At 38.9% G+C, this 16820-nt stretch overlaps 1 protein-coding gene across 1 annotated transcript; it reads right to left on the bottom strand.

Annotated features, from left to right (window-relative positions):
- Positions 1–5761: 5761 nt before the first annotated feature.
- On the bottom strand, positions 5762–8026 carry LOC109174447. The gene has a single exon (XM_019323684.1). It carries the CDS (start codon positions 8024–8026, stop codon positions 5762–5764), a length of 2265 nt encoding a protein of 754 aa, XP_019179229.1.
- Positions 8027–16820: the final 8794 nt, after the last annotated feature.

Below are 16820 nucleotides of genomic sequence, written 5' to 3'. Positions count from 1 at the left end.
TTGGGGAGCACATCCGGCGGCTCCGCAAGGAGCAGGGGCAGGTCCGTGGTAGGAGGGATCCGGCATCTTTGGCTCAGTTCCAGCTGTTGAGTAATCAGATTGCCCAGTTAGAAGCCCAGGAAGATGTCTTTTGGAGGCAGAGAGCGAAGCAGCATTGGCTTCGTGGCGCAGATGCGAATACAAAGTATTATCACAGGTATGCTTCTGCTAGAATGAAAAAGAATTTTGTTTCTAAGTTGTTGAATGAGTCTGGGGTATGGGTGGAGGGACAGGATATGAATAGTGTGGTACTCAACTATTTCAATGAAATTTTTGCTACTAGTAATCCTGTGTGTGAGGACCCTTTATTTGATGAGTTTGGCCCCCGTGTGACGACTGCCCAGAATGAAGTATTGTTGTGTCCCTATGATGTGACTGAGGTCAAAAATGCTTTATTTGCTATGTATCCTGACAAGGCACCGGGACCGGATGGCATGAATCTGGGATTTTATCAGCGTTTCTGGGATATAGTTGGGGAGGATGTGGCTGGTTTTATTGTTAATTGCTTGAATTCAGGTGAAATTCCGAATGATTTGAATGCTACCAATATTGTTTTGATTCCAAAGAAGAATAATCCTACAACTGTGGCGGATTTGAGGCCTATTGCCCTGAGCAATGTTTTGTATAGAGTTATGGCAAAAATGATTGCCAACAGGTTGAAACCTATGTTGGGGGATTTAATTTCAGAATCTCAAAGTGCCTTCATCCCAGGAAGGCTAATAACGGATAATATACTTGTGGCGGCGGAGGTGGGCCACTTTTTGAATCGAAAGCAATGTGGAGTAGCAGGATGGGGAGCACTAAAACTGGATATGGCTAAAGCTTATGATAGAATGGAGTGGCCATTCTTGGAAAAAATGCTGGAGGTAATGGGTTTTGATGAACGGTGGATTAGACTGATAATGACATGTGTTACCACTGTATCATACAGTGTTATGGTGAATGGCGTGAGTGGAGGCCATGTGCAACCAACAAGGGGTCTCAGACAGGGAGATCCACTTTCACCTTTTCTATTCATTATTTGTGCTGAAGGTCTATCCATGCTCTTACAGAAAGCGCAGGCAGTGGGGTCTATTCACGGGTGTAGGGTGGCGAGGGGGGCTCCCCCAATATCACATCTTTTCTTTGCTGATGATAGCTTATTGTTCTTTAAAGCAAATGTCCAGGAAGCTATAGTGGTCAAGCAGTGTTTGGAAAGATATGGGGAGTTATCTGGTCAGTTGGTGAACTATCATAAATCTAATATATGTTATAGTAGGAATACTGGAGAACAGATGAGGGAGGAAGTAGCAGACTGTCTGGGCGTGGAACAAGCACGGAATTTTGGAAAATATCTGGGGCTGCCCTCGTTTATAGGGAGAAATAAAAGGGCCGTTTTCTCTTATGTGGAGGATAAAATCAGACAAAGAGTTTTCTCGTGGAACAAGAAATTGCTATCACAGGCTGGTAAAGAAGTGCTTTTGAAAAGTGTGGCTCAGTCTATGCCCACTTTCTCAATGAGTGTTTTTTTGCTCCCTGAATCAGTTTGCGAGTCAATTCAAAGGGCCATGAATAGGTATTGGTGGGGGAAAGGACAAGAAAGAGGAATCCACTGGAAAGCATGGGATAAATTGTGTATCCCTAAAAAGTTTGGTGGACTGGGGTTTAAAGATCTGAGGAACTTTAATCTTGCGATGTTGGGTAAACAGGCGTGGCGATTTTTAACTAACCCGGAGTCTCTAGCAGCAAGAATATATAAAGCAAGATACTACCCGAAGACTTCTTTTGTTGATGCAACGGTGGGAAATAATCCCAGTTTTTGTTGGCGGAGTATTATGGCTGCTCATGATTTTGTTGTTGCCCATGTACGAAGGAGAATTGGAAATGGCCAGGAAACTTTAATATGGGGACATCCGTGGTTGCAGGATAATCCTAGTCCACTGGTTCAAACAGTAATGCCAGAACCATTAAGGGATGCAGTTGTAGCAGGTTTAATAGATCAGCAAACAAAAACATGGGACCCCCATATTTTATCAGATCTATTTGAACCTGAGGATGTGGATCGTATTTCAAAAATACCTGTGAGCCCAGATTATAGAGACACATGGTACTGGCATAATGACCCGAATGGTTGCTACACGGTAAAGGATGCTTATAGGCGCCTAATGGGAGAATTTAATCACACTTTGGGAGATTTTGATAGATGGATTACATTGTGGAAGTTGAAAGTCCCACCCAAATGGAAAACTTTTTTATGGAGAGCGGTGTGTAATATACTCCCAACCACAACAAATTTGATTACAAAGAGGGTAGATGTGAACCCAACATGTATGTTGTGTGGTCTTGCTAATGAGAATGTTATGCACTCATTAGTTTTATGTGATTATTCTAGAACTGTATGGAATATTTCGGGGCTGCCTATTATGAATATTTTTTCAACGTCTTTCCCGAGCTGGCTTTTGACTGTTATGGATATGCTCACAGGCGAACAAGTCAGACGCGTTGTGGGGGTCCTCTATTTTTTATGGATGACCAGAAACGAGGCGGTCTGGGAACATGCGGTAAGGAGGCCGGAGGTGGTGTGGCGTCGTGCAGCTGCGGGAGAGGCGACCTACACGGCAGTCCACGCCCGCCCAGTGGCGACACCAGCCGAAGAAGTGCAGGCAGTGGCGGCCGGACGGGCGACGTGCCACGTCGATGCCGGCTACGATTCGAACACCGGCAATGCAACCTATGGGGCGGTTCTACTCGGTCCGGATGGAGTGTTCAAAGCAGCGGCAAATGGAAAGCTCCCGGGGTGTTTTACTCCTCTTATGGCGGAAGCGCTAGCATGCAAGGAAGCCTTGTCCTGGCTTAAAGACCGAAACGAGAGCGAGGTGGATATTCTTACAGATTATCTTGTCTTAAGGAATGCGGTTCATGCAGTTACTACACCGAACTTATCCTATGTTGGAATTGTGATTGAGCAATGTAGGACAGCTATTGGTAGTTTCATTTATTGTTCGCTTAGTTATGTTCCTAGAGCTTTAAATTTACATGCGCATACTCTTGCTAGTTTAGCCAATGATCAGGATCATTCTATGTACTGGGATTTAATCCCTCCTGACTCTATCACTCAATTTCTGAATTAATATACTGGTACGCCATATTTCAAAAAAAATGTTCTAATTCATCACAAATTAAAATTTTGAGATCCTGTGGATTACTAACTCTTGAAAGAGCAACATACTTTTTTTTGAATGCTACTAGCTCTATTACATTGTAGTATCTGTTCATATACTTTCTCAACCTACTGAAACAATAACGCCTCCACTGAGGCTTAAACTCACAACGTTCCTAATGGAAGTCCAACCCGGGTACCATTGGACCACATAGTCCTGGTTTGAAAGAGCAACATACAATTGACCATGTATAGTATAAACTAGTTTTTTTACGGATAATGCCCAATAATTATTTTTAAATAAGTATTTCAAAGTATATCAATGCAATATTATATAGAAGATGTTCATGTATATGTAAATAAATGTTGAATTTGTTTATTTAAATCGGTAATTTAAAGTATATAAATGCATGCAAGATAATATACAAGAGATCGATTATAATTGTCAATAAAATAAATGTTTGCAACTTTGTAATAACGCTAGTCTAAATACTTAGTCTAGAAGCGATAGTCTAAATAAATACTACTTATTTTAATTCTCTTTTGGATATCATTATCATTATCTTCATCTTCAGTACATGTCCTCTTTTCTGTTTTTTTATTATTGGTAGTGTGTCATGTGCAATTGGGTTACTGATGGTGCAAGGTGGACACAGTTCTATGTTCATAATTACTGAACTATATGTTCATAATTATAAAGTTATATGTTCATAATAATTGAATTCTATATTCACAATTACAAAACTCTATGTTCATAATTACTGAATTATATGTTCATAATTATAAAGCTATATATTCATAATTTTTGAACTTCATATTCACAATTATTGAATCTCTATATCATAATTACAGAACTATATGTTCATAATTATGTTCACAACTCTATGTTCATAATTTTTGAACTATATATTCATAATTATGAATAGCTTTGAAACCGTGTCCACCTTGCAAGGTGAACACGGTTTCACATCATAATTTGCCTAGCATAGAGGGATACATCGTGCAATGAGATTATAGTTTAGGAAGCTTTAGATTTGCCTTGCTGTGTGTATAACTGTGATCTTATTAGTTGTATTATGAACTCTTTATCTTACAAACACATATTGATATTTGGTAATGGTAGTTTTTCCCCCACATGTTTCATGTGTTGTGAGATGTGTATCGTAGGTTATCATGTGAAAGTATTGAACAAAACATTAATATTTATTATATTTGTAAAAAATACTTGGTAAATAAATAAATAAATAAATAAATATATATATATATATATATATATATATATATATATATATATATATATATATATATAACATATTTTATATTATAACTTTGATATTTAATTACAAGATAATGTAAAAAGAAGACAATGGCCAATGTAGTGAATATAATAAATTAATAAATTTGAAGGTAAGGAATCTTTGAATTGTAGAAAACAAAGATAATATAACTAATGAAATTATATCTCTTTTTAAATTTTTTATAATGAATATTTAAAAAAAAATAAAAATAAAGGCATTATAGACATCTAATTCTAAATTTTTATTTTTTTTTGAAAGTTACTGGTCCTATTACATTGTAGTATCTGTTCATATACTTTCTCAACCGGCTGAAACACAAAGAACCAATAACACCTCCACTGAGGCTCGAACTCATAATCTTCCAAATGGAAGTTCAACCCGGGTACCATTAGACCACATAGTCCTGGTCATCTAATTCTAAATTAATTAAATGCATATGTATTATTTTTTGTTGTAGCTACTAATTTATTTAATTTAATAAGAGTAATAAAGTGGCGTACATACTTTTCATCAACAATAATGAAATCATTGATTTTTTTAATTTTCATTCATTGTTCAGACAAATTGTTTTGAGAGTTTGTCAATGACAATTGCTACAATTGTTGTCAATTGCTAATAAATAATTCAAAATATATGGTTACAATATATATTGTTATAATGATATAGTAAAAATTAAATTAACTTACAAATTTCTTTAGAAGTTTTCACGCATTGATAATATTCTGATGTGTAAACTTATTCAATTGGGGCCACTGGGATGTCAACATTGTCAATTCTTTGAAAAATGGTCGTACCGTTTTAGAGTCCAGGTGTAATGTATTTATGATCAACAACTTTGTAGTTAGGTCGCGCAGGGTTGACAATGATGTAAGAACAATTTTGTCCGATAAAAAAATAATAGTATAATATTTGTAAAGTAATGTACAATTGTACCATTATAAAAATACATACAAAAAATATTGATACCATAATGACCTAAATCATTCTAATAATGCAAAAGCATAATTGAAATATTAAGTTTTGTTCTAAATAATCAAAAGAAAATTAGTTAAACGAAAAAAAAAAAAAAAAAAAAAAAAAAAAAACTTAACTTAAAATTTTTTTTTAATGCAAAAAAATCAAATGATTTTTAAAGTTCCTGATTTATAATTTTTGATGCTCAACTTTGAATGCTGTGTATTTAGTCAGGTTAATTATTTGACCAAAGTTTATGTTAAATTTTATATTATATATATTTTAAAAACGTTTTAACATTTTTTTGAAAACCAGGTAAACTCAGATTGCATTAGCCAAAATCGGCTCCAAAAAAAGACGGAGGACCACCCCTCCATACAGAACTAACAGCAGGCGCATTTTCATGCTTAGCTAACATATGAGCCGCTTTATTAGCATCTCTTCTAACATACGAAACTACAGTACCAGGCATAGAAGAAATTAAACGAATACATGAGTCTAAAATAAAACCAAAATAAGAACGAAAAGAACGTGCATTACTAAGGCTTGAAACCAGAACCGCGTTATCCGTGAATAGCCTGACTGCCGTGTAACCGTTATTCTTAAGCCAAGAAAGTGCCTCAGTCACCGCCATCGCCTCTGCCATTAGGGGATCATACGGGCATACCATAGGACCATTCGCCGCTGCTACGTAACTCCCATCCTCCTCCAACACCATAAAGCCGTAAGTGGCATGCTGCTGATTATTATGAAAAGCCGCATCCACAAAGCAAGCCAAACCATGCTGCCTTTGATTTGCATGCAACACAGAAAGGCGCTGCACCTGAGAGTCCCTTGGACCGGCACCATAAGCCTTCCATGCTGCCCAGCTAGAAGTGAGCCGGCAACACAAAACCGCAGGGGTTGGCAGTAATCCATTCCATACAGCCGAATTCCTGGCTGACCAAATACCATGCAACAAGCCACAAATCCTCCCTTTATCATCACAATCCAGCGCCGATGCTCCACCCAACCACAACTCTGCCCAAAACAGAAAATTGTTACCATTAAACTGGGGTATTGGCAACTGGGAACAATTCCAAACAAGAGAGGCATATGAACATGAACAAAGAACATGCATGACATTTTCCTCTACTAAACCACAAGCCGGGCATACATTAACTAGATCCACCCTCTTTTTAATCAAATTATCAAGAGTTGGTAAAATGTTAGAAAAAGCTCTCCACATAAAATTCTTCCACTTAGGTGGGATTTTCAATCTCCATATACTACTCCAAACCGGCGAACTAGGTGCAAAAGCATCCCCTAGCCGTCTATAGCCACTTTTTACCGAATAATTCCCCGTAATATCCCCTTCCCAGTACCACAGGTCGTCATACATGCCATTCAAAGGCAATTTGTTAATCAAGGCGGCATCCCGTGCATTAAAAATCTGCTGGATCAAGTTATTATTCCATGCGCCCGTTGTATCATCCACCAAATCAGCAACAATCAAACCCTGATTGGTAGCCGGTTGCGCAGTAGACACATAAGGATCGTGAGAATCCGACAACCACGGGTGTGCCCAAACCTGAGTAGTCCGCCCATTGCCAATCCTCCGTCTGCACCCCGATTTAACAAGTCCCTGACTTGCCATTATACTTCTCCAAACATAACTCGGATTTCCCCCTATTGCTGCATCATAAAAGGTAGAAGTAGGATAGTACCTTGCTTTTAAAACACGAGCCATAAGCGTATTAGGATTCGTGAGGAGGCGCCAACCCTGCTTGGCAAGTAACGCCAAGTTGAACTCATGCAACCATTTAAAGCCCAGACCACCAAACTTCTTAGGCGTACACATTCTGTCCCAAGCTAACCAATGAATGCTATCCTCCCTATCACTCCGCCCCCACCAGTATATGTTCATTAATCTCTCAAGAGAAGCACACAACGTTATGGGGATTAAAAAGATGCTCATAGTGTAAGTAGGCATAGCCTGCGCCACACTCTTTAGAAGAACCTCCTTACCAGCTCTGGACAGGAGCCGCTTGTTCCACGTCCCAAACCTCTGTTTCAACTTTTGCTCAATATAAGCAAAAACCAACTTCTTATTTCTGCCAACCACAGAAGGGAGTCCCAGATACTTACCAAAATCATCAGCCTGAGAAACCCCCAAGGCCCCAGCTACGAGATCCTTCAATTCATCCAAAGTATTGCGGTTGAAAGAAATACTCGACTTATTAAAATTGACCGCCTGTCCAGAATAGGCCTCATATACTCCAAGGCACCTCTTTACCTCCATTGCTTCCTGCAGATTTGCCTTAAAGAAGAGAAGACTATCATCTGCAAAAAACAAATGTGAGATAGCCGGAGCCCCCCTGGCCACCCTACAACCGTGAATTAACCCCTTGGCCTGAGAATCTTGCAGCAATAAAGATAACCCTTCTGCGCAGATAATAAAAAGGTAAGGAGACAAGAGATCACCTTGCCTAAGACCCCTCGTGGGGACAATCTCCTCAGAGGGCCTACCATTGATCAGAACCTTATACCGCACAGAACGGACACACAACATAACAAGCTGCACCCACCTATCACCAAACCCCAACCTCCTCAACATCTGTTCCACAAAAGGTCATTCCATTCTGTCGTACGCCTTGGCCATATCCAGCTTTAGAGCTGCCCAGCCAACCTGGCCCAATTGCTTCCTCCTTAGATAGTGTCCCACCTCCGGAGCTATCATAATATTATCTGATATTAATCTGCCCGGAAGGAAGGCACTCTGAGACTCAGAAATTATCCCCTCCAAAAGAGGCTTCATGCGGTTAGCAACCATTTTAGCCATGACTTTATAAAGCACATTACACAGTGCAATTGGTCTCAGGTCAGAGACAGACACAGGAGCAGACCTCTTAGGGATCAATACAATATTCGCATCATTTAAATTAGGGAGAAAATAAGATTGGGAAAGAAAATCAAGCACAAAGTCTGTGACATCCTTACCTAACACACTCCAGAATGACTGATAGAAGCCCGGATTCATTCCATCCGGCCCCGGAGACTTGTCTTTCCCCATAGCAAACAAAGCGTGGCGCACCTCCTCAGGTTGAAACTGGCGCAGGAGCTCTTCATTCTGATATGCTGTAACTCGTGGCTGCAAGGTATCCACACTGAAAGAGCCCGGGGACCCCTGTGATGTAAAAATCTGTTTATAGTATGCAACAACCAGCGCATCCAGCTCCCTACCCTCCTTCCATGCACCCCCATCATCCTGCAGTTTCAAAATCATATTCTTCTTCCTACGATGCCCGACATATTTATGGAAGAACTTAGTGTTTCTATCAGCCCCCTGCAGCCAATGTTGCTTGGCACGTTGTCTCTAGAAAGCCTCCTCCTGAGAAAGAATATTATTCAAGGTGGCGTCAAGATGCCTGAAACGAGCAAGTGAACCAGGGTCAAAACAGCCCCGTAAAGCATTTATCTCCCTCCTGATCCCCTCCAATCGCCTTCCAAACTTATGAAAGCTCTCACCACCCCACTTTTTCAAGCCCCGGCCGCACAAACCCAGTCTCGCTTGCAAACTCAACCCCGCGGAAGAAGACCACTCCCTCTCCACCACCTCCCTACACCCTTCATCCAGCAACCAAGCATTCTCAAATCTGAAACCCCGGGCCTGAAAAACCGGGGCCTCACCATAGATATCCAGGAAGAGAGCCGTATGATCAGACTCGTCCGTTCGAATGTTAAACACCCGAGCCCTTTCATAAACCTCCCGCCAACGCATGCATGTTACCACCCTATCCAACCGCTCCTCCACCCAATCTACTGTCCCCTTCCCACGCTCCCATGTGTAGGGATAACCATTCATGGGTAGCGTAATCAAACCACAATCATCCAACGCATCCCCAAACCCCTCCAACAGCCCATTCGGATGAGGCAATCTTCCCCGCTTCTCAATTTGCATTAATAAGTCGTTAAAATCTCCTAAGACCACCCACGAGAGGTCCGAAGTAGCCTTAAACGATCTCAACAAATCCCACGCAGCCCTTCTCCTTGTCCTTTCCGGATAGCCATAATAACACGTCAACCTCCACGGATCCCTACCTGACAGAGACACCAGGAGATCTATATGATGATGAGAATAATTAATCAACCTGGCACTGTTGTTACGCAGCCACAAAAAGCAAAGGTCACCCCTCGTTCCTACACTATCAACTTTGAAACATCCCTCAAAACCCAACTTCACCCTTAACCTCTGCGCATGATCCCCTCCCACCTTCGTCTCCATTAAGAACACAAACTCGGGCTTCTTCCTGGACACAATGTCCACCACCTCACGAACTGTCCGTGGATTGCCCAAGCCACGGCAGTTCCAAAATAAGGTACTCATTGAGAGTAGCGGGCCTGATCCTCAGGCCTCGCCAAACACAAAGTTACAGAGTCAACATTCATTCCCCCCCCCCGCCCTCCCTCTCCAGCCATCACTCCGTCCTCCCCCTCCACCCTACGCCTCTTCGGATCTACCCGTACCCCCACCTCCTCCATCCCACCACCCGAAGACCCACCCCCAACACCCGGATCCTCCACCACCATTCCACCCGCCCCCAACCCAGACTGCCCCGGAACAGTAGCCTCGCCGACAGTGTCCCCAAACCCAATTGCACGCCTCCTCTCCTGCCCCATCTGAAACCATATATCTCCCAGAGCCTTAGCCGGACTAGAGCCCCCAGCCCGTAACCCTGGACCAAACAGAAACTGCTCAGGCCACAAACCCAATCTTCTAGCCTCCAAACAAAACTTGTCGGTATGGCCCATTCTACCGCAGAAAAAAACAAAACATATGGAGACGCTCATACTTAGAGTTTATCCATGTCCAAGAACCATCTCACAGCACCATCTTCATCCGCCGTTTGATAGGGCTAGTAACATCGTGAGTGATCCTTATTCTATAGTATGAAACCCATGGCCTTGTGAAATTACGCTCATCTACACGTAGGAACACCCCTGCAAAATCACCGATCTTCTCCAAGACCTTCACTGTGCGGTAACCCGGCGGCAAGTCAAAAACCTGCAACCAAATGTCCACTGTGCTGAGCACCACCTACGTTGGGTCTTCACCAATACTCAAAGGCTGGCATAAGAAAGTCGCATTCTCGAAAGCCCAGGGACCGTCCATCAAAACACGCTGCATATCTGCCTCATCAAAAAAAAGTGAATAGATAGAGATTAGGTTGCACATCAGTGACTTCAATACCCATCAAAGGACGCTAAGCCGACGCCATAACCCGTTTCATCATCTCCTGCTTTAGCATCCGATCGGTCAAGAACCGTCCTACTAAAGACCAAGTCCGCCATACCGGTGCGGAAACGGCAGCATCTACCACGACGTCGTCAAACCTGACCCTCAACTTCTCGTCCTCCAACGTAATACCCGCGGTGCTCATAATCAACCCCTGAACATCCATCGTAATCGTGTCCAAAGTCGTCACACCCGTTCATGCAGCAGAAAAGATCACGTAGAACAAACCCTAGATTGCAGGGAGATACGTAAGAAACCCTAGAGAGAACAGGGAGTAAATTTGTTAGTTGTACTGTTTTATTTTAATCATAAAAAAAAACGTTTTAACATATTCGTAGTATATGTTTAACAATTATGCCAACTCTAATTGGGACGTGGTTCGAACCTAAGACCTTTTTATAGAAAGTAATGAGTAAGTTAGGAATAATAAATAGTTAACGAAATATTCTGTTACTAAAGTTTATACTAACGGAATTTAGGGTTATTTAAGGGAAGAAAATAATATAATAGAGGGTAAATAAGGAAAATCATTAAATAATACTAAAATCAAAATAATATGAACCATTCATTTTAAGAAACAATTATACCGACATTTTTTTGTTCCGGTTAAGGGCCTAACCTTATTGGCGCTTATTAGATTTGTAGATACTGGTTTCTTATGTAACAACCAATCAACCATACATGAGAAAGTGGTTGTCCTTGACTTTTATTTATGGTCATTGCATACGAGAGCGTTAGCAAGAATTGTCTTCTATTGAACTTGAATGACAATCTTGGATCTGAAGGAGTCATACTCAATTTAGGAATCAAAACCCTAGTAGCGGCATGGTTACCAAGCATTATTTTGGCCTATATGACATGTTTTGACAATCTGGTTACTACCAACCTAGTACAATTGCATAAACCAAGTGTGTGATCTATATTCCCCAATAACATCACAGGTGATCCAACCTTTAATGTCAATGAATGATTAGGAATGTCAGATGCTCGCAGTCCATTTAGGAACTCATGTATTCATTAATTGAATTAACAACATCCAGAGTAGGTGTCAAAATTGCACAATTTTGTAGAGAAGTGTTGTCACAATCTCCATTATTAAACATTGGAAATATACTGTCCACAATTGTGGCAATTGGGTCAAGGGCAGCAACAAATCTTTAGGAATATCAACTTCTGGACAATCATCATTTGAACCTCCAATTGTACCATCACCAATTGAGGCAATCCAATTCACAAATTGTTCAACTTGTTGCATTTCAATCCCAGGTTCTATGTTACTCAATTGGAGATTCTTTGTCAATCTTAAAACTCTACACTTCAAAGATAAGAAGAGTTTTATAGTTGTTGAAACGATGTCCGGCCTTATACCTTTTGGAATCACACGCAATATCTGTCTAAAATCTCCACCTAAAATCACTATTTTACCACCAAATGTATCAGTTGCACTTGAAGGATTGGAAAATCTTAATAAATCTCGCTTGTCTTCAAAATTAACTCAACAAGGTTGCTACCTGGTTTAATATTACAATTTTACATGTCGAGTCTTCATTAAGAGAAATTGGTATCACTAACCTTGAGTGTGCAATTGTAGGGAAGCTACATTGATAACAATATCACATTTATTCTTCCACTTGGTAGAAGTAGGGAAGCTATACCACTCGATGCAACATTGATAACAATATCACATTTTCACCGCAATGTTGCATATAAATCTCTCCAATTATTGTATCATATGCTCTGAGGCTCGAACCCATAATCTCTCATTTAGAAGAGTTGCTTAATGGCGCTTGACCACTTTTAGCGTTTAGGTATGCTCTATATTTTAGAAACAAATACTTATTATGTGGTACCACAAATCTATTATCTAAGTGAAAATTCCATTTCTGTTTATTATCAAGCCATCATCACGACACCTATATACTAGATAACCATCTTTATCAAAACTGGAAGAATCTACAAACTTTTTAGGAAAGTACTTTAAGCATCCCCTGTTTACCATGTAAAGGAGACTGCTTTCTAGGAAGAATTGATACAACAGTCTTAAACAAGACTCCGAATGGGTCTCTTAATTGCATTTTTTTTTTGGGATAAGGGTCAAATAGACCATTGAACTATTGATAAAAGTGCAATTAGTCCCCTTAACTACAAAAAGCTTCAATTAGGCACTTGAACTTGAAGAAAAAAAAAAAAAATCAATTAAACCATTTTATAGGTTACCATTAGGTAATGAGTTAAAAATAACTAATTTGGCATCCACATGTATCCTAAATGTTGACGTGTAATATATTTAAATAATTAAATATATTTTTTAATTATTGGCTGTCCCAACCCTTTTCCAGTGTTCCACCGCCACCGCTTCTAAATTGACCCACTGCCTCTTGCTCCCATCACCCAGTGTCTCAACCTCAAGCTCATTTACCTATCCGAAAATGACTTTTTCGATGAAATATCGACGAAATCTCCTCTCTCCTCAACCTCGACCTCTCCAACAACAACCTTAAAGGCTCAATCCCGACAAAAATCTCGAACCTTTTGCGCCTTCTCACTCTATAGTTACAAAATAATGAACTATCTAGAATTATCCTGGCATCCTTAAATTCTCTCCAACACCTTTCGAAATTGAATTTATCTAACAATGAGCTGTACGGGATGCTTCCCCAGAGTTTATACAAATGCTTCGGCGAGAATAGCTTCGCCATAAACGAAGGGTAGTGTGGGTCCCCTCAACTCCGGTGTCCACACGCCGGCGGACGACCATTAAATTCCTCTTCTTCTCAGACGGTTCCGTTGAATCCAAGCTCATTACCGTCAACTCCCACGGCTGCGATCGAGGATCCGGGGAAGAAGCCCCGGAAAGTATTGGGCAGGGGAGCGATTGTAGCCATTGGGAAAGGGTTGGGTTGGACAACGCTGAAGCCAATAATTAAAAAATATTACACATTTGCTTTTAGAATACATGTCGATGTCAAATCAGTTAATTTTCACTCATTACCTAATGGTAACCTATAAAAAGGTTTAATTGCTTTTTTTTTTCAAGTTCAAGTGCCTAATTGAAACTTTTTGTAATTATGGGGACTAATTGCACTTTTATCAATATATATATTTAATAATAATAATAATTGTTTTAAAAATAAAAAATAATAAAAAATATAATTAAGCCAATCATATTTACTACTTGGGAATTTATTGACAAAAAGAGTATTCAAATCACACAACAAATTGAAGTGGAAAACTATCTCGCAATGTCTTTGTTTGGCAATCAGCAGTTAGCTCTTCAATATTAGTATATATTTAATATTTTATGTCCTAATTTTTATTTGTTCTCCCTTATGTCCCGTATTTGATTTCAACCATACCTATACAATTGTTTTATTGACAATTATAATCAATCTTGACTATATTATTTTACATTTGTAAACTTAGAATTGCCTATTTAAATACGCAAATTTAATATTTAATTATCTATGCATGAACAATTCTAATATAATCTTGCATTGATATACATTAAAGTTCTTATTTAAAAAAAAAAAAAAAAAACATTGGGCATTATCCCAATCGCGCAATGCGCGTAAAAAACTAGTTCATATGATATGACTACTATTTTTGTAATATTACTTTTTCTATTATTTTATGGAAACAATATCAAATAAAAAATAAAAAATAAAAATCACAGAGGTTGTATATTGGATAAATTCGCTCTTGTGAAATAAAGCGCACAAGGAAGATCTTGAGTGATAGGCTCTACTATGAAGGCCTTAACAAGAATCAACATTCTACTATAAAAATTATGTTGCACTTACTCGACTACCCATTTTGGACGATACAAACATCACATTAAGTTATGACTTAAATGTAATTAAACCACAACCTAATCTAATCTAATTATGTTGAACACCAAGTACTTAATTTTACAATGGTTTTACAATTTATTACGTTATTCCTACCTTATGCTTTCACATCAAATTACAATTCCTTTCTTTCCTCCCAACCAAATACCCCATTATATTTTAGATTTTAATGATGTTTTCTTTGAAACAAAAGTGGATAATGTTTTAATTTTTTGGTTTTATTTCTATTAAATATTATGATGAATAATTAGACCAAAAAAAAAAAAAAAGAAATCACAAAATGCCGTCTTCATTGGATGGATCAAAGTTTGCACTAAAATGGCTTTTGGTGTGTTCTTTAATTTGGAGAGGACATGCCTAATAAGCTTAGGGTTATATATTTTTGGTGTGATGTGATATGTGGTGCAAATTGTGGAGTGTGAGAGAGAAAAGGAAAGCGAACTCAGAAATGAGCCAATGCTCCAGTGACATACTATTTCTCTCTCACACCCTTTTGAGAGAGAAAATAATGTATTATTGTGAGAATTAATTTAATTATTTTTGTTTGGAATTTAAACCCAAATTTTGTAGGCTGGACTCCTCTTAATAAACCACTTTTATTCATAGGTTTTTCAAGTTTTGACTTAGGTGGATGAAAAAAATGAGAAGAGAAGAAGAGAAAAAAAGTTAGAATTGTATACTATTTTGTATTTTTGTAAGAATTGAAAAAATAAATTAAAAAATTACACGTCCTAGTGAATTGGGTGGCCATCCAATGAGTGCTTTAGTTAGCAACCACTTCGAATTTTTATTTTTTATCTCTCTCTTGACTCCAACTTTTCTAACAAAAACTTCTTTTAAAAAAATCAAAACAATGAATTTGCAATTGTAGATAGCATTTTCTCACCATCATTTTTAAAGGAATAGTATGGATTGGATATATTATGTGTGCATAAAAATTAGTATCTGATTAGTGGCATGATTGTGCAACTTGAAATTTACATCTGCGGTGGTTTTAAGAATGAGATTTTGTGGGTTTAGAATTATATTTTAAAATAATAAGAAAATAGTAAAAAAAAAAAAAAAAGAGCAAAGAAAAAATGGTTATTTTGACTAAGGAATAGTAATTAAAATGATAGGTAAAATGGACAAATTAAAGGAAATATTTCGCCAATAAATTTTAGAGTAATGCTATATACCCATCCTAAAAACTTCCCTCCTAATTTCCCCTCTCAATATGACTATCATTTAATTAAATTATTTAGTATTTTTTTAATCCTACCCATCTGATGTGTATAAAATCACCATAGTAAAGTACAGTAGAATGATAGGTTGACTGATCGTAGAACGTGACTGGGAACCTCTTAATTACAGTATAGTGGTAGGTGCCAAAAGTCCTCTGCCAAGGCAATAAATGAAGTATTTATTGGGGGCCTAGGGAACAGGGCCCGACCTTCCGGCATGGCGAGCACGTGGCGCACATGCATCGAGTCTTTGAGGAGGTGAGCATGCATCCGTGCACGTGTCCTGCGTTTCCTGACAACTACAGGTCCATACGACCATCCCTCCCGGTCATTGGCCAGCTCCGGAGGATGTGCGGGAGTCGGCGGCCGCTTGGGTAGATGGCCAGGCAACCGGGCAAGGCTAGGGCGAGTGGTTGATCGTGTCGAATGAGCCACACTAGCAGGTCCGCCGGGAGACAAGTTGACCGGGCAGAGGCTGTTAACCAGGTAGGATGACCCGTATGAACCGGATATAATCCCTATCACCATTCATGGACAAACAAATTTTAAGGTGTCTTGATGCATATCTCCTTATATAGGGAGCCTCAAACTCCAATGTCATTTAAAAAAAAAAAAATTCTTTTATAATACTACGTAGTAGTAGCAACAACAACAACAACAACATATTATTATTATTATTATTATTATTATTATTATTATTATTATTATTATTATATTAATGTCTTTATAGGTCATTCTACATATGTTAACCGTACCGCTAATCTTAAAAAACTAATTTCACCAAACATTTTGTTATAAATTACTGATACAATCCATTGGTCAAAACTGCTAATACAATATGCAATCGTTATACCGTGCAACAGGGCGCACATTGCCACGCCTCCCAAAATGATGTCGTTTTGTTAATTTCAGGTATAAAATTCTGTGCATTCTATTATATAATTCTGTACATTTGAAACATGGGAATATTCAGTTATAAAATTCTGTGTTTCCAGGTATAAAATCCCGTGTTTTCAGGTATAAAATTCTGTGCATTCTATTATA

The sequence above is a fragment of the Ipomoea nil genome, unplaced genomic scaffold (genome assembly GCF_001879475.1).
Source record: "Ipomoea nil cultivar Tokyo-kokei standard unplaced genomic scaffold, Asagao_1.1 scaffold0642, whole genome shotgun sequence".
Lineage (NCBI taxonomy): Eukaryota > Viridiplantae > Streptophyta > Magnoliopsida > Solanales > Convolvulaceae > Ipomoea > Ipomoea nil.
This window is presented reverse-complemented; position numbering and strand designations above follow the sequence as displayed.

Bases quoted from the DNA above. Each gene is read 5' to 3' on its own strand.
- LOC109174447 (XM_019323684.1), bottom strand. From the start codon at position 8,026: ATGTTGAGGAGGTTGGGGTTTGGTGATAGGTGGGTGCAGCTTGTTATG.